We start from the raw sequence: 21,867 nt of genomic DNA, 5'->3' as shown, positions 1-21,867 counted from the left end.
ATGATTTGTCTGCAAATCCTATATCTTGGGTAGCTGTAATGGTTGGGTTTTGGTCAAGATCACAGCAAAATGCTTTAGTGTGTGAGCTATTGCCTTGATAGGCATCCTTAGAGACCATAAGGGTTTTTCTATCCCTAGGATTTATCCATGTGGTTAAAGACTCCCCAAGAAAACAGGTTATTGCATCTGCTTAGCTCCTCTCAGTGCGAAGCAGACACCTCTGAAGGACCCATAACCACAGGTCCCCCGTAGCATTATATCCCTCACCACTGAAACCCAGCCTGATCAGTCCCATAGCTGATAACAGTCAGCTAGGACCTGCTGAAACTGGGGACAAGGGGCTATTTTGGCTTTGGACCATGTCTCACTCGAGCTAGGAGGACCAACCCCACTGTAAGAACACGGTTCCCCTCCCTATCCCCACACCCCAAAATCATCCAGCTTTACTTAGTCAACAAAGGGGTTTAGGTACTTAATTGATCTTTAGGTAACAAATTCCCACTCTCACTCTCTGATTTCAGATTCAGGACAGATCTGACTCAGGTCCAAAGGAGGGTATCGCAGCCTCCAGCTCTTGAGAGACTTTTTTCAAGTCCTCCACACATGCACATGTACACAGAAACTCTTCTTTGCCAGATAACACCTCCAGAAGACTCAGCCAACCACTGAGCTCTTGTCTGGTTTGCCCAGGTCTAGGTAGCATGATGTTCTCATCAAAATCTAAGGTTCTCTTCTGCTCACCTCAGAGGAAAGCAATAAAACCTCATTCATAACAAAAAGACATCACTTCTCATGGCTGTGGACTAAGAAAAAAGGGATGTTAGCAGTTTATGCCTCCTGATGCCACGGTGGATCATGAGTGCAGAAGAGCTAGAAGAAGATGGTTAGGCAACTAAATATAAATACGGAAAAAATCAAGTGAGAGCAGAAGGAGGAAGGGGGAGGTTCAGAGACTGGATCAAGTGTTGACTCTTTACTTTCCTTCTTTTTCCGTTCTGTGTGACAGCTTTGTTGATGTTACCCAGATAAGAAGGACAGCAGCCCTGGATGCTGCTTCCAGGAAATCGCATTAATCAAGCATAATTGTGATATTGTACTTATCAGCCATATGAACTCCACTAAGACCCATATGGCTGACCAACGTCATCATCACAAGCCTACTGGGGGAGAAACTGAGAAAGGAAGAAAGGATTTCCCTAACTGGACCCTAGTAGCAGAAGGGTCTGGTTTTCCTAGACAATAACAACAGCTCTTCCAGGTCAGTCATCTGGAGGGTTTAGCACACCTAACTGGACATGAGCTCAAGCTGATGCTGAAGGGATTATCTCTCTTCCCACCCCTTTCCTACCCCCTCTTCTTCTGTATTGTGTGCTTGCAGGGTAATTTGAAGACCTGGCTGAATAAATCCTGGTTATCCAGTCTCATTGTTTACCCTGCTTTGAACAGTAGTTTGAACTAGTTGAGGTCCTGAGGTCCCTTACAACCTGAATTGTTTGAACGTGTATTCTGTCAAGAGAACAACCAATCTCTTCCTCAAAAGTAAGATGTTTGCATCAGAGCAGACTGCTGATCTAACTCACCCCATGGCCATGCAGTCGTTCAGTGCAATGCAGGGAATGAGGGACTGCATGGTCCCTTTCAGCACGAACTGTGGCACCAGCTCACTCCTTGAATCTCAAAGCATTTGGCATTAGGAAAGGGATCTGATTGCTTGGGATGCTCTGTCCTCCCTTCATTCCTCTGCAAGCTTGGGAGCCTTGGAAAGATGAGTGGAATGCTACCATCACTTACTGACAGTAGTACTGACAATTGCCCTTAAAGGATCTCTTGTAGATGGCAACCCATGATGGAGCTGCTCTACACATACAAGGAAAATTGATGGTTGAAGCAGATGAGACAGGTGAACCCAAATTGCTCCTCCAGACTGTGCTGTGAGTGACAACCGCCATGACTGAAAGCAAAATAATTTTACCTTTGTAAAATGACGCTGTGGAGCTGGTCACACTGTCAGCTCCAGAGCAGCATCATTAGTGGAAACAAGCAGGGAGGATGTACAGAGGATGAGATCCAACTCACCACACTACTCCATGAGGTTATTAACTGGTCTCCAGATCCAGTCTGGTTGCTATCAGTCCTGTAGGATGAGTACAGTGCAGAGGGCCATTGCCAGTAACAACATACTGGTCAGGTTGATTTACCCCACTAACCTGAGCATTACAGAAGAGAGCTCAGGGCCGCTTGGTGAGCTTCATCCAGCTCTGGCAGGGAGCAGATCATGAGAGAAGAGGTGCTTGCACTGTTAAAGGTCCAGGCTCAAACCCTTATATGCTGCATGGTACTTGCATTGATGGCAGGCAGTGAACTGGGGACTGATGTGACTTACAGGGGACGTGGATTAACTTCTTCAGGCTGAATTCACCCCAGGCTTCTTGTAGAGTCAGTGGAAGCATAGCCAATACTATTAACAGAGTCCAGAGCATGATCCATCTCATCCTGGTATCAAAGTCCTAATGCAGAGCAGAACAGCAGCTCCCTAAAAGTGCTTATTTCTCTCCTCTTCTTCTAAAGAGACCCTGAGTGTCAGGTTCCAGTGACACATCTGCATTTTAGATGCTCCAAGTTAGGTAAGATGTCACCAGCTCTTATCTCTCCGTGCCTCAGCTCCCAGCAGTTGGTGGTAGTAAGGACACTGCTCTACCACAACCGAATGCAGAGCAGCTCAGAGATGTTCTTAAAACCTTTACATCAGTCACCGGATCCAAAGCTTTTATCCTGAAATACTAATTCTGACACACTCTTGGCAAAGGAGAGTGGCTGTGCCTTTGGGCATGGCAAGAGAGCCAGAGTAGCTTGACACCGGGACCATCCATGCATCTTGCTGGAGAAACAAAGTGTGGTTTACTGGGGATATCTGATTTTCTCACCTCTGCACTGCTTAGAAAAATTGTGATTCTTGTCACTTTTGTGGCAAATAATAGGAAGAATAAGATTTTCCCTCTACAACTGCACCTGGGGGGAATTTAATAATGTTATAGTCAACATTTTAATGACTATTTCACAAGCAATATAGGAAAAGGTTTTTTGGTTTGATTTGAAAGAAAAACAATTATATTTGTATGTGTGTGCTTGGATGAGTATATACAATATTTGTTATTTCTATATATGAATCATATTTTGTCTAAATTTGTCTAATTTTGAGCATCTAAAGACTGCTGAGGTGTGTCAGTGGCACACCAATTATTAGTACTCATGGACCAAAGTCACCAGAATGTTTTTTGCTAGTATTACTAGTTATTAATGGGTAATTAATTCTTACTACTTAATAGCAGGTGTTTACTTGTAGACGTTTCTTTTAATTGTTGTATTAAATGGCTTTCAGTTAAACACTCCACTGGGAGTCTTTCATTCTTCAGCATTAATCGTATTGACCTGGTTTCAGACAAGCATCTGTAGTTAGTTGTGAAATAGAGAGAATCCCATTTCTGTGTAGTTTGGAGAGCTGAGTAAATGCTGTGAGCATCCTCCTCCCAAGCACACTCCCACATGGCATATTGTGCTTTATATCCCCCAGCTCTTTTGTTGATAATATGAGAAATAAAATTTAAAAGTACTCTTTTTCTAGACCTCTAATCTCATGATTTGATATAGATCTTTCTCCCGCACTTCTTATTGGTACTTTCCAGCGTATGATGATAACAAGGGAATATGTGTCAGAGTGCATTAAGAAAGCTCTGTTTGCATACTTGGCCCAGATGACTGCAACCATCTGTCTTGTCTGAGGACAATTCTGAGTACTTGAGTAAAAGACTGAATTCCAACTCCCTCGTCCAGGAAGGGTATTCCTAGAAAGGCTTTAAAAAAAATCAGGGCCTGAAGCTTTAAGAATCGGGAGATAAAACTAAACGAGAGAGTTGTTTTTGAGAGGTGCAAGAAAACTGGAGAGACAAAGGGGAAGGAGTTGAACTTTCCCATGAAGAATCAAGAAAAATACATCCCTTCTGTTGCTCTGTCCATGTGATATTATTTGTCACATAACTGAAACAGAATTTGCTAAAACAATTTCAGGACCACAGGGTCTGTACTCATATCATCCTCCTTGGCTCTGTGGTAAGAGCATGGGAAGGAGGAAAGAGGTGTCCATTTTCACAAGAGAACTCCTTCCACGGTCTTTTGGAGTGTTGTTTTGCAAAACAAAATAAAATGTAAAAAGAAAAAGGAAGGGCAGAAATCAAGCCTTGCAGCCTTGATAGTTGTGAAACAATCATTGTAGACAGCAAGGTATGAAACCAAACCAAACCATCTGTTTTAAAAGACTGAGGGGAAAAGAGAAAATGAGAAGCCAGCATTGTAGCTGGGCTCACACACTGGGAAATGTGGGGTCTTATAGCATACTTCTATCATCCCTTGCAGATGAGAGAAAGGTATGGTGTGAGCCAAGACAAATCAAAACACAACGTCAGAGTGAGCTCTACTTTCTTTTATGGTACTCCTGATATTTCAACCAGTGGCGCACTGAAACAGGGTTCCATCAGCAACAAACAAGGGGATCTCCAAGTCACAGGAGGGTCAGGCATCACGTTCAGCTGCTGAGCAGGCACCAAGGAGCAATCTTGCATCTCTCTGGCAGCTCAGAGAGCAGAGACCTGCTTTTCTAACTTGGGTTTAAGCCTGCAGGCCCTGCCTTGGTCTAGGCAGAGGGCACAGTCCTTGGGCTGAGTTGATCTCAAGCTTAGACACCCAGTTGAGAAGTTCAGGGTAGGGTTTGTCTCATCTCACATAAGAGATCTGGAGACATGTGGATGCCTACAGCTGAGCAAGTCCTTCTCTGGACCCACTATAGCCAGAGGGGTGAACTAGCAGTTTCAGGGTGTGATTCATCTGAATATTTTAGACATTAGCTTTAGGTTGGGATTAATCATTCCTGACTACTGTAATCCTGTTGCACAAGTACAAAGTGTGATGCGTGGTATTTACAGTCCAAAAATATAACTCAGATCAGTACTGGTCACTGCTGGCCTCTCCACATCAGCTCCATCTTCTAATCACTGGGAAGACCACCTCTGCTTGGGCAGCACTGATAAGCAGTTGTGGTGAATTTTCTCCTTGCTTGGAAGAATTTTTTTCATAGCTCAGTCTCTTGGGTTACACCTCATTTGCTCCAGACGTGTAAAGCAAGAAAGCAGACAATCATTTTGGGGAGACAGATGTTCTCCTAAAACTCCAAGTCCTGGAAATGCACCATAAATGTCAGTTCTCCTTGATAAATAATAAACGTGCTGACCATAAACCATAAGATCACGTAGAAATAGAGACATTAGCATGCCAGGATGACTAAGGAAGAAGATGCATGCAGGTGATCAACTGGAAGAATTTGGAAATGACAAGGACGATAAAGGTCCTCTTCTATTGCTGTCATGGTATCACTCCATTCCAAAGAAATTTTTTGCCATATGGTCATAAATGCAGTAGACATCCGTGTTCAAATCAGTTACTTCCGTTTGGTATGAGTTATCATGAGTCTGCTTTGATCAGGCAGATTTTCTTCCCACTTTTCTTTTCCTGCTTAAAGGATGAGGCTTCCCCAAGACAAAGTGAGAGCAAATGGGATTGGAAGGGGATCAAGGAGATAGCTCAGCCTGTACTACTCCCCAAGAAACAGTGACAGAGTTCAACATTCCCAATTCTGCCCAGCATCTTTCCATGCCGATGTTTCCTTTTTCCATTCACTGGCATTTTTCTTATTACAGCTGTCATGGCAGAACTGTGCTGAGCCCTGGACTCTGTTATACATGGACAGAGAGAACAGACTTATGATTGAGGGTAGCAGTGTGTCCTTCTCCTTACAGGGCAATGAGGCACTGAAAAACAGGAAGACAAGCTCCTCAAAAGGCTGTAGACACCTCCTAGACATGGGAGATCTGGGTCTGAGGGTAGGATGAAGAGCAGGGACCAGCCAGCCTGGTAAGGACAGCCATGGGAAGGGCTGAGACAGACCTGAACACAGCGTGAGGTTATTCAGCTTTCTGCAGCTGCAGGGCAGGGTCCCTGAGCCTGGTTGGCCAGAGCAGAGACATGATGTGGTCAAGGGTTTAAGGCAAAACCACCAACATCATTTACCCTCTGGGAGTCTGGGGAAAGCAGGTGGAGGGCAGAGTGGCTTGTGCACTAACCTCTCAGTGCTTCCCCAGCTTGTGGCCAGAGTCCTATTTCATCAGGATCCAAGCAGCTCTTCCTTCCCCTTCACATCAACTGCTTTCCCCCCACCCTCTTCTTCATCTGGGTGCCTCTTGGGCTTCCACCTCCTTTCACCCTCCTATCTTCGCACCCTCTCTGATTTGATTGCTTCATTCTGGCACTTACAAGCTCAATCATTAAAAGGAGTAAAGGCATCTCAAGCAGTTGATTTCCATCCTCTGAGTGGGGTGAGGGACAGACACATGCATTGCTTCACGTGGCAGGACAATGTAGAGAGCTCAGCTCAGCACCCACCTGCCTGAGCTCTCAAATCTGAATTCCTGCCATCATTGCAACCTTACTATGGGTGATATTTGACAGGAGGAGAGAGAGATGGGTGCTTGTCCATCAGAGCGCACAGCGGAGCTCAGGGATAGGAACAGGAACTCTTGCTAGGCTCATGTCTGGTCCCACAATAGGTGGGTAAATCTGATGCTTAACCCCACTAAGACTTAGTCTTTGCTCCTGTTGTACCCTCCCCATGCATGCACTGAACAAAGCATCTGCAGCTGGCTGAGGGGAAGAGACATCAGTCCTGTTGCAGCAGCACACACGAGCTGCAAACCCAACAGCAGAGGAGGTTTCAAATCTGCTTTCTCATGCCTGGACCTGGCCTGTCCTTGAGTCCAGTGTGTCCTGCTACAAAACAACCTTCGTCCCCCCATCCTTTTCACCACTCTGAGCAAGCCACAGCTCTACAGCTTTTGTGATTAGCTGCTGGCAGTGGATCATGCCTCGGCTGCTTTCACTTCTGTATCTCTAGCTGGGCCAACTGGCACTTTGGCTTTATTTATTTTTAAGTCTTTCCAGTATTAACCTGAAAGGAAATAGGTTTTGAAGTACATTCTTTTTCCCCTAATGTTGGAAATAATGCCTATTCAGTTAAATTAAATCCCTCAGGGCAGAACAGTACCACTTCCTTCTCTCCCCTCCCCCAGCTAGCTCCTCTTTGCAACAAATTGTCCCCAATAGATATTTTTGTTGTTGTTTTTGTATGGTTTTTATGCCAAGGTACTGATAACATGAAGGCAGGCAGAGGGTAAGAAATAGGGAGGTAGCAGAAAATTAAGAAAGGGAATTAGATTATTTGGGCAGTGGACACATTCAGCATTGCCCAAATTAGAAGAGAATAAATATCGTTTATCTGTATTTACTCTGCTCTGTCTCTCCATGAGGGAGATGTTGTAAGCCATCACTGAAATATGAAGTGCCAGACACTCACAGTCCAAGCACGAGTCCAGAGCAGATTTTAGGGAGTGAGGGATGTATTTTGCTTGAAGTGTCAGTTTCCAGAGTCAAGTGGTAGGGTCACGATCTCCTTCTGAACCCAAGAAGGAGTTTTGCTTGACAAGGAGCATGTGCCCTGAGTGACTGCAAAAGACAGCATGCAAATCCAGCAAATCACAAGCATACCTGTATTTCTTCTGTGACATACAGCCAGACATGGGGCACAGTTAATCACCAGTTGAGTTGCAGCCTGACAGATCCTACTTCGCTCTAGGACTGGCAGCAGACCCAGTAACAGAGATTGCACAGGGTACATTTTGTCCAAGACAGCACATACAAATCCCTGGTCCTTCCATACTTGCCAGGGTTTGTCTGGACCCGAGTAAACCAGCCGGGCTCAGTGGACAGGAGTTGCAGGGCCTGTAGAAGCACTCACTTGCAGAAGTGTAAGAAAACAGAGAAGACAAACTAGATATCTAAACCCAATCACAAAATAATTGAGAGAATCCATCGTCTCTCATCTAAAGGAAGGCAATTCCATTTATAAAAAACAGGGGCCAGGACCTCAATTCCCATGTTGCCAATCCACTATTGATCAACCTTATGCAATGCCCTGTGTTCCCAACCACCTCCACCCTGCCACCTTTTCCTGCTTCTGAGCAATTTGTCTTCACCACAAGCTCCTGACTGAACCAGTTCTGGCTCAGCCCATGGTGAAGGCTACATCAGCTCCTACCAAAGGCAGCTGAATCCCTGCTCTGTGACATTGTTTAGTTCTGTCACCTTGTCTGCATGCCTGGCATCAATACCACTTTGTCTTCAGCCCAATCTGATGCTCTGATATTAGTAGAGGTATGCTCACCTGTGGCAGCTGCAGGTGTGATTTTAGAGTAGCTCTGGGTCCCCCAGTATCACAAGGACATGGACTTGATCAAGCAGGTCCAGAAGAGGCCATGAAGATGACTAGGGGGTAGAGCTCCTCCCTTATGAGGACAGGCTGACATAGTTGGTGTTGTTCAGCCTGGAGAAAAGAAGGCTCTGGGGAGACCTTAGAGCGAGCTTTCAGTACTTAAAGGGAGCCTACAGGAAAGGTGGGGAGAGACTCTTTATCAGGGAGTGTAGGGATAGGACAAGGGATCATGGTTTTAAACTGAAAGAGGATAGATTTAGATTAGATGTGAGGAAGGAATTCCTTCTTGTGAGGGTGGTGAGGCACTAGAACAGGTTGCCCAGAGAAGTTGTGGTAGCTCCCTCCCTGAAAGTGTTCAAGGCCAGGTTGGACAGGGCTTTGAGAAACCTGGTCTAGTGCCCCTGACAGGGGAGTTGGAACTAGATGATCTTTATGGCCCCTTTCAATGCAAAGCATTCTCTGATTCTATGATTAGACTTGATTAGATTAATCTCCTAATTCTAACAGTGATCTTGACCCTTACAGAGTTTAGGAGAGGGGTTGCTCCCTCAGCAAGGCTGGAGTGAAGCTTCAATTTAATTTCCTTCCCATTCATGCCCTCAGCTCAATTGCAGTCTCTGTTGCAGAAAAAGAACTTGGTTTATGACCTTTTATTGCTTTGTTTGGTGTTTCAGTCAGACCCTGCACGCAGCTCACCTAAGGAACTATTAAAGGAAAACCTTAGAAAAGTTTTGTCACACTCCTAAAAGTTGGCTAACTTGGTCTCTGTGTCCCCACCCCAGCCATCAGGTTCACTCCTCACAAAAAGAGACCACTACGATCACCCTTCCAGAGGTGGTCACCAAAATCAGCAGGGCTGGTTTGGGATACGACTTGCATGGCCGGCTCCACCTATGTCCCATTGTGTTCCCACACCCAGGGGACCCACCTCCCTTTTCCCTCCATATCACAGCACCGATGTTTTCATTTTCACATTTGCCTTCTTTCTCCTGAGTCCCCCTCCTGCCCGCACCCACTTTCTGCTTTACACCAGCGAGTACCTGGTCTACTGCTGTCCAAGATGGTGATCACCAGCAGTCCCTTGACTTGGGTCCATCGAGTGGCTGTGATGCTCTCAACCCCGACCAAGGAATCTGTTTGCCTTCAGCTATTTTTTGAGCCGCTGCCAGGGAAGTTTCACAAAAAGGATAGTGTTATTTCTGAAAATGAGTCCCATAAACAAGGATGAATATGACCTCCCCGTTGAGATTTGGGGTTTACTTTAGTGGCTGGGAGACCAGCCAATGAAATGGAAATACCAGAAAACATTATCATAATTACCCCATGGCCTCCTCTGGGGGCAAAGGAAAGGGGAAAAAAAAGCTGAACCAAAACTGATTTAACAGCCTCTGGATAGCGTTGTCATTTCACCCTTCCCTGCTTGGCCTGCCTCCTGCTCTGCATTTCTACTTTCTCTGAACAAGGGGAAGGAAAAAAAACATTCCTAGATCTTTTCCCTACAAGGAACTTTTTTTTTTTTTCTGGCAAAAAACAGTGCTGGGAAGCTGAGAGGTGATAAACATTGAGAAAGAGTAGCAGATGGGTTTTGATTGCAAAACTGGGGAGGTCAGGAAGGATCCCCCATCCCTTCGAGCTGCACCTAGTCTGTAACAGCAGGAGTGAAGGGCAAGGTTGTCCTTCTGCACCTACCTGTGTAGTGCCCAGCCTGGCTGCATCCCTTAAGCTTGTATAAATTTGATGCCAAGTAAGCTCAGTGCAGGAATTTATGCTGAAGCAAATTAGGGAGGGCTCATGAAAAGGTATGTTCTGTCAACTCTTTTAGAGTGATTGACTTCTACAGGGCCATGATGACCTCATACTTCCAAATAGTTGGATTTGGGAGATGTACTGTCTGTGACACTATTTCTGTCTTCCCTCAGATGCTTCTCTTGCTCCAAGAGCTCATGCGAGCAAAAGCTCTGCTCCTAAACTCTACAGATCTCAGTGCTGTTAACGTGACCAATTACTGCAATCACCAGCTGCCCAAAGTAAAAAACTAGGAAAACAAAAATCACCACAGCTGAGCTGATTTATTTTAGGTAGTGGTTTGAGAATGGAATGATCTGTGTGCCTAAATACTCAGTGACTATAAGGGGAACTCTGGGAGAATACCTCAGGTTGGTAAATCTCATTCTGGATGTCCCTGGTTAGCCAGCAAGGCAGGTATTATATTGGCAAGCCCATATGATATTTGTTCCTTTGTGCTGGCTAATGAGTGTCTCCAGAGTGAAAGGATGAGAGGTGCTGGGCTGCACATGGGTGGGCTCATAGCAGAGGTTCTTGGTAAAAGACGAGTGAAATGTTGAATATGCAAATCTTGGTGAGTTATGGCTGCAGTACTGTTGTGGTTTCACCCCACCTGGCAACCAAGCACCACACAGCTGCTTGCTTGCTCCCCTCTGGCGGGATGGGGAAGAGAAACAGAAGCATAAAAGTGAGAAAACCCGTGGGTAGAGATAAGGACAGTTTAATAGGTAAAGAAAGCAAAGTAAAATAAGGAATTCATTCACCACTTCCCATCAGCAGGCAGGCACTCAGCCTTCTCCAGGATAGCAGGGCTCCATCACACATAATGGTGACTTGAGAAGACAAATGCCATCACTCTGAATGTCCCCCCCTTTCTTCTTCCCCCAGCTTTATATGCTGACCATGATGTCATATAGTATGGAATATCCCTTGGGTCAGCTGGGGTCAATTGTCCCAGCTGTGTCCCTTCCCAACTTCTTGTGCAGCCGCAGCCTCCTCACTGGTGGGACAGTGTGAGAAGCAGAAAGTGCTTTGACCCTGTGTAAACACTGCTCAGCAATAAAATAAAACATCTCTGTATTATCAACACTGTTTGCAGCACAAATCCAAAGCACAGACCCATAGTAACTACTGTGAAGAAAATTAACTATATCCCAGCCAAAAGCAGCACAAATGCTCACTTGGATGAAGCACTTCTAGCACCTCTTACCTACTTCTTCATGGTCCTGAACAGCAGGAGCAGAGAATACAGAGTAGCTTGTGTTGAGCATCTCAAACTGGGCCATACCCTGAGTGTACGTGTATGTTCCTGGTTGCACAGCAGGACACAAGGTTTCTGTGGCCTTTGAAAAATAGAGGAGCTAGATATTAGGAAGCATTTCGTTACAGAACAGGTTGTTGGGCGTTGGAATGGGCTGCACAGGGAGGTGGTGGACTCCCCATCCCTGGAGGTGTTTAAGATTCGGGTTTCCATAGCGCTTGGGGATATGGTGTAGTTGGGAACTGTCAGTGCTAGGTTAAAGGTTGGACTAGATGATCTTCAAGGCCCTTTCCAACCTAGATGATTCTGTGATTCTGTGATATATATGAAAATAACCTTATTCAGTCAATCTGTCCTAACAGGCTATCTCTAGGAGCTGCCAGTTTAGGATGTTTAGAGAAAGGGACAGCTCTTGTGGTTGCCACCTTCCAGTTTTTGGTGATCAGCAGTTTAAGACCTTCCTGCATCAGAAATGTGCATCCAGGCTACAGTGTTTAACAGCTATAGATGGAGTTGTCTTTTATTAATTTGTCTAATCCTATTTTGAATCCAGTGATGTGATTTGCTTACATGCATTGTCCTGCTTCTTTCAGACTTTGTTCTCTTCATCTTGTGCCTCCCAGGTCTCAAATACTGCAAAATTGTGACTAATTAGCCCCCTTTCTCTGCACCACCCAGTATCTTACAGACACCTTTCATACCGGTACCTCCAGCCCCACCTCTCTCCCAACCCCTGGGATCCAAATCCACTCCAAAGCAGTGGCTGCTTCATTGGAAGGAGCTCCCATCTGTTATGCACTCCCGCAGATCATACCTCAGCTCGTCTGAAAATGAAGTCACTTATTTTGCTGCCTAGGGATATTCAGATTCAAAAAGTTGGCATACAAAACTGCTAATGATTTTAGCAAGGCCACCCCACAGTAGTTTTGGATCAGGTGTTGAGACTGGTTGTCAAAGAGAAAGTTTTGCCAAGCCAGATCCAAATATTTTTAATAACATGAGTGCATCTGAGTTGCAAAGAAAATGTTCCTGTGGATTACTTTTAACCTTTGACAGCCAGGATGGAAAGATGAGTAGGGCAGCATTGTCTTAAGGTCAGAAGATCCAGAGCAAGAAAATCAGATGCACAGGAAAAAGTGATAGTGAACAGTTAAAAGTACTCCAGCAGCTGGCAGGTCCAAAGCTGCTCTACGGTTTCCAGCTCTGGGTGTCTGCCCTGTCCTACCTACTGTCCCTTGAACCCAAGGCTGAGTCATTTCAGTGTCTGATCCTGCAGCATACTGCTCAATTCAAGTCTGGAGAAGAGGAGGCTGAGGGGAGACCTTATCGCCCTCTACAATTACCTGAAAGGAGGTTGCAGAGAGCTGGGGATGAGCCTCTTTAACCAAGTAATAAGTGATAGGACAAGAGGGAATGGCCTCAAGTTGCGCCAGGGAAGGTTCAGACTGGATATTAGGAAGTATTTCTTTAGAGAACAGGTTATTAGGCAGTGGAATGGGCTGCCCAGGGAGGTGGTGGACTCCCCATCCCTGGAGGTGTTTAAGAGGTGGGTTGACATAGCACTTAGGGATATGGTGTAGTTGGGAACTGTCAGTGTTAGGTTAATGGTTGGACTAGATGAACTTCAAGGTCCTTTCCAACCTAGATGATTCTGTGATTCTGTGATTCTGTGATTCTCTGTCCCTGGAGAGCTTTCAGCCTGGCTAACACATTGAAGAGTTTCAGCAAGGGGTTTGACAAGGGATGGAAAGTGGGGGTGAGACAGGAGGGGACGGCAAGTTCAGAACCACCAGCTATCAGCCCAGTTTCACTTAGGTGTTTAATGTGAGTTATTCAGCAGCAAAGGAGCAGCATTGCCAGACTGTGTAGTTTTCCTACAAGTCTCTTGAGAATAGGTATCTCCTTCAAGTCACAGGATTTAATGAAAATCTCTATTCTTATTCATATATAAGTTTACATACATGTTTCAGCCTCCTTGACCAAGCTGAAACACAGAAAGACAGGTCGTAAATATATCTCTTAGCATTTAAACCAATTTTGGGAGAGGGGAGAGAATGGGGAGTTGGGGTTTTTTAAGGGTCTGGCAGGTTTTGGAAATTTAAGATCAGTAACCAGGGTTCAGGAAAGCTGAAAATCTGGGCTGAGTTCAGAGCTCTGCCCCAGCCATTCTGCCCAGCTATGGACAGAGAGCTCAGTGACTTCATTCCCTTTCTGGGAAGTAAAATTTCTTTTCTGTGCCTGGCCTAGAGACCATACATCCCTCTGGCTGGGAGCTGTCCTACTCTGAGAGTGATGCCAAAGGAGCCTGAGGACTGAGCATGCAAAGGATGAATCATTTGAAACACCTGAGGTCAAATTCTACTCTGCCACTATAAATCCAGACTGACTCCTCTAGCTTTGGTAGAATCACTCAGGGTTTGTGCAGATATAAATGACAGCAGGATTTGACCCAGAGGTTTTATGTTTCCAATGAAAGAGTCGAAATGCAGGATGTTGCCTTAAATGTGAACAGGCCAAACATCTGGAAAAGGATGGCTTTGTTTTGCATTAACGCAGTTTTGAAACCAGCTCCCACTTCTGAAGGATTTTTAGTATGGAGTTTTTCCAAGGACATGAAAAACTAACTTCTGTTTTACTCAGAATCCCCTTATCAGATCTAGCTATCCATCTGCATGTCCATTACCACACCAGCTGCTCAAACATCCACCGTTCCTCTCCATAGGAGCACCCTGGGAAATTGAATCTGAGTTTACTTCTAAGCTGGATTTCATTAACCCTCATTATGTTATTTGTAGTAAGTCTTGCTCAAGAACTGATTTGCCTTCAGCTGATTTATCTTACTTGCTTTCCAAAATTAATTAACTTAAACTGAGTGAAGGAACTTTAATTCTGAATAGCCGTGCTTTTGGGGAGTATGATGAAATACCATAACCCCCCCTTCAGTCTGTACTTCAGAGGGATTGAAACAAGCAACCGCCTCCATGGGCAGTCCCTGCAACCTGTCGACAGGTTTTCTTCTCATCTGCAGATCACTACCAGCTTCACAAGGTTCTGTATTCTTTCCTCTGACTGCCTGTACTATGCATTAAGGTTTTTAGGTCTGCTCCATCCATCAGGATGTGGAGTGCTACCCTTGGTTTTGCATTACAGATTTACAGTGGCCAGACTCACCAGCACAGTTAATATAAGTTAAAAAAAAAAAAAAAAAAAAAAAAAAAGTTGTTTTGTATAAAACAGAACAGCAGCTCTTCTTGCTCACATTATGTTTTCACAAGTGAGTGCCAAGTTCTGTACAAATCCAGAGAGAGGCAACATCTGCTTTCATTGCATTTATAGTCTGATTAATCAAGACAGACAAATAGGGAATCAGAGGGAATGAGAAAAGCAGTGATTTATCCCAACTTACTGCATCACTTAATTTTTAGGTTAGGGCTATGGATGTTGATCCATAATTCAGGAGCCCTGTAAGGCGTTACATGTGGCTCTTCTGTGTTTTAAACCAGCTTTGGGGTGATCTTGTGGATGAGGATCCCTCCCAGTCCTAACCTCCCAGAGACTCTTCTGCCATGACTGGCAGAGTACCAAGGATGGACCCAAACCTCAAAGGTTTCATAAAGGTGGTCAGATCCTGCAGGTCAAAGCCTGCAAGGGAGGTTTGTCAGTAGATGGACATAGTCCACAACTTTCCTCACCCCCTTCTATGCTACAAATCACAAAGCACCTACAGGGTACGATCTGCATCACCCATTCAAATCTAGGGCAGAAAATGAATGCAGGAGAAAGTTTAGTGTTCTTTTAGGGGGAAAAAGCAAGAAAGAACAAAGACAGTATCATGCCAGTGTAGCTGGGACTGACCTGAGAGAAAGTTCTTTGTAATCTCAGACTTTATCTGGCAGTGGGACTGGTCCTGGATGTCTGAGCAGGACACACAAGCTAAGTACCCAAGAGGCACAGCAGAAAATTAAAGCAACTGTATTGCATTAGATCAAAGCTCTGTACACTATAACAATCAAATCATTCGTAAAACAAGCCTTCCTCACGGTTGTACTCTCAGCTCCCTGAGGCCAGCCATGCCTGACAGGAACATGCCACCTTCATGAAGCAAGATTTTTTTTTATGACCAGTAAGTGCCTTTGAGGGTTGAGTATCACCATATATCAGCAAGCAGCAAACAGGAGGGTAAAACAGGCTCTGGGTAAAGCACCCTCCCTGTCCCCCTCTTCTTGTCCCTTGACCTCTGGAAACCTTACAGGAGGAGAAATCTGATATGCCCAGGATGATGCTCACAGACTCTTTTCCCTTGGTACAATATTATTTACTAAGAATTTTAACTCTTGGACTCATCCCTGCAAGCCAGGGCACACCACACCAGAAATTGCTACCTTACTCAGTGTGTGCATGTGTATACTGTGAACAACTGCAGCACACGCTTCCTTTGCCATGTATGCAGATGATTCCATGTGGCATCTTGTAAGAGGTGTTACTTGGGACACTAGTTGTTGAGCAAACTGAGATATGCAAGCAAGACTGGTGGAGGAAACTCCTGATGCAAAGATTTTGCATTCAGATCACCTGCATTATCTAGGAAGTTTGTGTCCTGCTGCTCTTCGCATGCTGAGGTTTAACCTCATTTCTCCCCATTGCTGCAGGTGGATGCTGATGATGTCATCACCAAAGAGGAGCAGATCTTCCTACTGCTAAAAGCCAAGGCTAAGTGCGAACGACACCTGAAAGCCAAGGTGCCCAAGGTGCATGGTGAGTGTTCCCACAGCAACCCAGACTGCACGGTTGGGGCTGGGCCCTTCTCTGCTCAACTCCAGCCCTCTCCCTCAGCCTCATACACAAAGCTCAGAGCATGTGAGGGAGGCGGCTGAAGAAGGCCCAACGTATCAGTTTTTCAGGTTAAGCTGTGGGGAAGATCTTGCAGCACAAGGTGTTGGAAAGCAAGGTTGTCACAGCTTCTTTCTCCTGCTCCAGAACTCCAGATGCCAAGGAGTCAGGGGGATGCAAGAGTCATGGTCATGGGCTTACAGCCCTTATCACTAAAAAGTCCAGGCAATGCACAGGAGATAATATCATCAGGCAAAGCATGGGAGATAGCATCAACCATCAGTTCTCCCAAGATCCTTTGCAGCAAGACACCCGTGGTATGGGAAACAAAACATCCTTCCAACACCCCTTCTCTCTTTCCCTCTGACATTCTCTCTATTCTACTCAAATGGGCCCAAGCTCAGCTAAGCCTCTTTCTAAAACTTCCTTTCTATTTTGGGCTGCAAAATCACTACCAGACGTAGGGCTGGAGGAAGAAGGAAAGAAAAAAGCTCTCTCATGTGGGCAGCAAAGTAATCATCCCCCATTGGTTTCTTTCATCAATTTCACATGTGTTAATTACTGGTGCTGGGGCTGCATGCTGAGGCACCCTGCACCCATCCAGCTAGTCCTGGGTGGGCATCCTGTCCCATGTCCCTCTATTGCCTGAGAGAAGGGGACAAGCCAGAATGCTTCCCGCCTTCACCACTGCATCTCAGAGATTTCTCCTCCCACAGCCATCACTGTGGGAGTACCCAGAGACATCACCAGCAGAGGGAAAGTTCCCCAAATCCAGCTGCGATTTTAGAGCAGAGTTGCTCACCTGGTGTCCCTCTCCTGTTGGAAATGACAGCAAGGGGCCATAAAAGCCCAGCTTTCATTTTATTTAGGCCTCTGGCTTTACATCAGCCAAAACCTCAAGCCACATCCTCTGTTGCTTCTTTTTCCTGTTCACCCAATGTCCAATTAACACCTCATTAAAAAACATGTGTGCAAAGTCATTTCCTTCTGTTGTACTAGAGACCACCTGCCTACCTTGGAATCTGGTGATATCACCAGCTGATCTTGCTCTCACATCCTATTTTCTAACTCTGTGAGACTGTCAGCATTTAGTATTGATCTCCCTCCTTAATTGTCAGCAACAGTGTTGGTAGGGCTGGGGAGCTGCGTATGACTGACAAGGAGACTTCAGGCTCCATCCTCTAAAGTAAATCTGTCCAATCCCAAATAGTACAGCCAAGAGGAGGAATCATCATGATGTCAATACTCACAGCAGTATATTGAAGGCTTTAAAGACTCAAGGCAATCATTAGCAATATATAGTTAGGTCAAATTAATCTGCACAAGGTTCACTAATCCAAAGGCAGAGTGAATGCTGATTTAACCTTTTCCAAGAAATATTTTCTTAAGATGTTGTGAAAGAACCTCCAGTGACAGTGCCTCCATAACACCCTAGAAATTCACTCTAGCACTTCACAAACAAGGCAGGGAGTTGCCAGACCATCTCTGAGATGGTCTGGTGAGTCGATGGCTGCAGACAGAGGGTTTTGCAATTTGTAAAAGATTTTTCTGCTTCACAGAAGAGTTGCCATCAACAGATTTTAGACTACAGATGCCCATGGACACACGAAATAATAACGTTATGGGGTATTTGTGAATAGACTAACTCAATCTCCATTTTGCAGTGTGTCTGCTCCTTCATGCTGCAGGAGGCAAAGGAGATGGGTAGTTTTAGATCCTCTTGTGGAGTAAGAAGTGACAGAACAAAAGGCTGTAATCTTCACTGTGTTAGCTTTAATGCAATTAATTACTTAGCTAAGTCTCAGAAACTTAGTTTTTGCACAAAATCTTCAGAGCCTAGGGTGAAAAGCGGTTAGGTCCAATACGTTCCTCCTTTGAGGATATGGGATCTGGCACTTGGTTTCTATTTGTGCTAATCACCCAAAGACATATGGGTCTGTGCCCTTCTCAGCCAGGTGAAGCACCTCATCCCATTGCCTCTTCCCTCACTGTAGACCCAAAGTCTGGAAAGGACAACATGGTCTTCACAATTAAGATACACCAGCCCCTCTTGCAGAGAATATTTGTGGGGGCAAAGTGATTGTGACTTGGAACAGTATAAATCCTGGGTGACCAACCCAAGCCTTCAGGCAGTCTCCTGTGATAGCACTCAAAGTATTTCTGAGGAGCACCCACTTGGGTGACAGGAGGACTCTGTTAACTGCCGTGGAGGACTTGGGTTGTGTGACCACTCTGCCAGGTCCCCTATCTGTCTTGTCTTTGGATTTTTGGTGGTGTAGGACAGACTTGTCCCTCATGATGCATTTGTATTTTGGCTTTACAAGAACTAGCCTTTCCTGTAAGGAAAACAAGTGACTCTGCAGGCAGGCAGAGAGCTGTGCCCAGGTCCGTTTGGCCCTCTGATAATAATGGCAGCCCATGGCATTGATGTGCCACTATATCTATACCGAGTCTACCTGCTGGCAATGTGAACTGATGGTCCCCATGCCAGATGCAGAGAAGACCTCGTCTCTTTGCAAGATCTCCCCTGTGGCAGCCAGCCGTGCTCCTTCCTGTATTAAAAGTTCCCAGTGCCTCCTGAAAGCAAGGCTGGAGACTCAGCCCCTGCCCCTGGATTTTATTTTTCTTTTCAGCAGTGTGATGAATATGTCCCACTCCAAAGGCTGCTTCTGTCAGTATAGAACAGACTTATTTTATATTGGAGGTGGGGCAAGCCCTGCTGAGAAGTGTGTTTGCAGATCACAGGGAGCAGTGCACTCCTTGGCCTGAAATGATTTATTGGTCTGGCTGGTATTCAAAGGGCAAAAAGCATAGTCTAGCCCCTTTAAAATATGAAAAAAAAAAAAAAAAAAAAAACCAACACAAAAAACCCCAAAAAACAAACCAAGAAGAAAACAAAACAAAAAACACCCAACAACAATGAAAGTGACCACAAAAAGAAACAAATCAGCCCAGTCTCAAGGTATGCAATGCAAGAAGCAGCACACGCTCCTGGTTCAATTTTCCTGTGTTATATTTAGTTTCTGGAAGTCTTCTAAATGGGAGAAACTGTCCCTATGTAGTTGGTAAATGGCCATAAGAGTCATGCATGAGACCCTGGAAAGTTTGAACGATCTGTCATCTCTGTCCGTAATAAAGCAGAGCTACTCCATGGCATCCTGGAGGACTTCAAAGTCAAACGATCTGCCTTGGAAAAGGGGGTAAGGGAGTAAAGTTTCACCTGATGTGACAGTGGCACAGTGAACTTCAGGTGCAGATGTCACCCATAAAGCAAAAGTCATGGTTATTGGGGCCATTATGAATTTGAGCCAAGGTTGTCACAGTGTTGGTGATTGTCGTGTGCAGCAGAGCTGGATTACTGATGACCTTGAACATCTGAACTCCTTCTAGAGTTGATGAACAGATGTCCTGGTTTTGACCACGATGGAGTTAATTTTCATTGGAGTATTTCATACCATGTGATGCCATGCCCAGGGATTTAGGTGGGTGGGCTCTCTCGCTGGCTCTCTCTCGCCCTCGCGCCTTCTGCTCGTCGGCCCATGTTGTTGCTGGGGGGGGGGCAGTCGCCGCGCTCAGTAAGCCACTGCTGCATTTTACCCGTTTCTTTTTGGACTCACTATTGTTACTGTTGTTCTCTTATTATATTTAGTAAATTCTTTCTTTTTTTATTCAACCTACGCATTCTCTTCTTTTTGTCCCTCCCCTATTTCACCAGAGAGGGGAGGGGGAGGTGAACGGCCAGCCATGTGACGTCTGGCTGCCGGCTGAGTTCAAACCTCCACAACAGAGAAGAGCACCTTTTGGGGTGGCATCTGCCTCCCACCTGTCTCCAGATGTTGACCACAGATTAAACCTAGGATTGCTGACTTAGATGGACCACTTAACACTTATGCTGCAGTATGATATGCCTAATGATGATGGTGGTGTGATCCCTAGAAGGTAGCCTAGCACTAAGATAGCTTACCTGAACATGTGGTGGGATGTCCATCTTCACAGCTTTTCGAGAGTTGGCTAGACAAAGCCATGACTGACCTGACCTCATGCTGGTTTTGAAGGCTGAAGGTTGGACAAGAGATGTTCAGAGGTCCCTTCCAACAAACATTTCTATGAGTAGTCCTGCCCAGGGAGTTTAGGATCACAAGCCAACAGCATTAAGGTTCCTTGGAGGGATTGTTTCCTCCCTGTGGAATTCAAGGCTCAGTTATCAAAGATTGGTGAGGGCCTAACTACAATGTAGCAGGTAGAGAGCTGGGCAAGGAGAGAAGGGGAGGTGTCCTGGTTTAGCTAGGATAGGGTTAAGTTTCCCCAGCAGTGGGGGGGAAGCTCTAGCCGGGTTATTCAATACCATGCTGACGTCACATCCGGGGTGCCGAAGCGTGGGAGAATCGGTGAACACGCGTGTTGTGCGGTCACTCTCCTCACTGCTGTATCGGTACATTTTTTTTTGTTCTGTTTATTGTTATTACTGTTATTGTTACTGTTCTTGTTCTTCGGTTTGTTGCTGTTGCAGTGTTATATTAAACCTCTCCTTATCTCAGCCCCGGGGTTTTTTATTTCACTCTCTCCCCATCCGGTCCCAGGGTGGGGGAGGGGCAGCGGCAGTGTGGTCTCGGACCCCGGCAGGGCCTAAACCACCACAACTTTTGGTGCCCAACGTGGGGCTCGAACCCAGAGTTGTCTCGAACCCAGACCCAAGAGTCTCATGCTCTACCTGGTAGTTCTTTTACACTGGAAAAGAAGAGGAGCTCTGCATGTTGTCTATCTCTTTTTCTTCTTTTTTTTTTTTTTTTTTTGCATGTTGTTTCCAGTTATCTTGCATGTTCAAATCTGTGCTTGGTGTGTCATTTCAAAGAAGGAAAAAGGACAACGCCACAATGAGGCAGCAGTTTTGGGGAGATCATAAGGAAAGCACATCATATAGTCATCAAAGGATGAGACTTCTTCAGCCTTTCTTACATAACTGTTTGTGGTGAAGGAAAAGATTCACATTCAGCTCTGCTCAAAGGAACCTAAATCTGTTACTACTTCCCAGAAATAATGCTTTACTGCCTAGCATGTCAAAGGTGAAAAAGGAGATTGAAATCTCTTCCATTAGTTCTGCTTCACTATATCTGAAAGTACCAAAAAGCACTGGTGTAAGAGCAGGGTCTCAGCTGCCCAACGTCACCATCTGCTTGTAAAGCTAGTATCCTTCTGGGATCATTGTAGCAGCCTTCGGCATGGAGCAACTCTAATGGTGGGACAACCCTGCAGACAGCCCAGTGGTGTGGGATGTTTGGGAAAGGAGAAAGTTTCTGCCCAAGTCAGTAAGGAGTGACTTTGTACTTGAGAGTCCCATCTCTCCAGGGAAACTCTTAACCACAGAGGTCATAGGAAAAGAGGGCTTTGACCCCATGGCTGGTTTATTGCTGTTTTGCACTGGATACTTATGCAAGCTCTGCAACAAACAGATCTCTGTGCAGCTTGAAGTCTGGATTTCACATCTCTGCTCTGGGGTTTTGTCCTGCACCCCTCAATGTTCAGTGTTCTAGCTTGTGGATGGAGTCAGGAGAGGGCTTTGAGAGATGCATCCATTGCTATGGGCACACAGGGATACTTCCCTCTCATGGCTCTATAAGCC

At 45.4% G+C, this 21,867-nt stretch overlaps 1 protein-coding gene across 2 annotated transcripts in view; it reads left to right on the top strand.

Annotated features, from left to right (window-relative positions):
• Positions 1–21,867, top strand: part of PTH1R (parathyroid hormone 1 receptor) — a 133,712-nt gene that overhangs the window by 50,137 nt on the left and 61,708 nt on the right. Inside the window, exon 2 of one of the 2 annotated variants that reach the window (XM_074845070.1) lies at positions 16,067–16,172. The exons of the other annotated variant lie outside the window; for it this stretch is intronic. Within the exon in view, the coding sequence (XP_074701171.1) occupies positions 16,067–16,172 (106 nt within the window). The remainder of the gene's footprint in view (positions 1–16,066; positions 16,173–21,867) is intronic. 2 annotated transcript variants of the gene reach the window in all.

This window comes from Strix aluco, chromosome 1 (genome assembly GCF_031877795.1).
Source record: "Strix aluco isolate bStrAlu1 chromosome 1, bStrAlu1.hap1, whole genome shotgun sequence".
Taxonomy (NCBI): Eukaryota; Metazoa; Chordata; class Aves; order Strigiformes; family Strigidae; genus Strix; species Strix aluco.
Note: the sequence above shows the minus strand (reverse complement) of the source record. Positions and strands in the feature narration are given on the sequence as shown.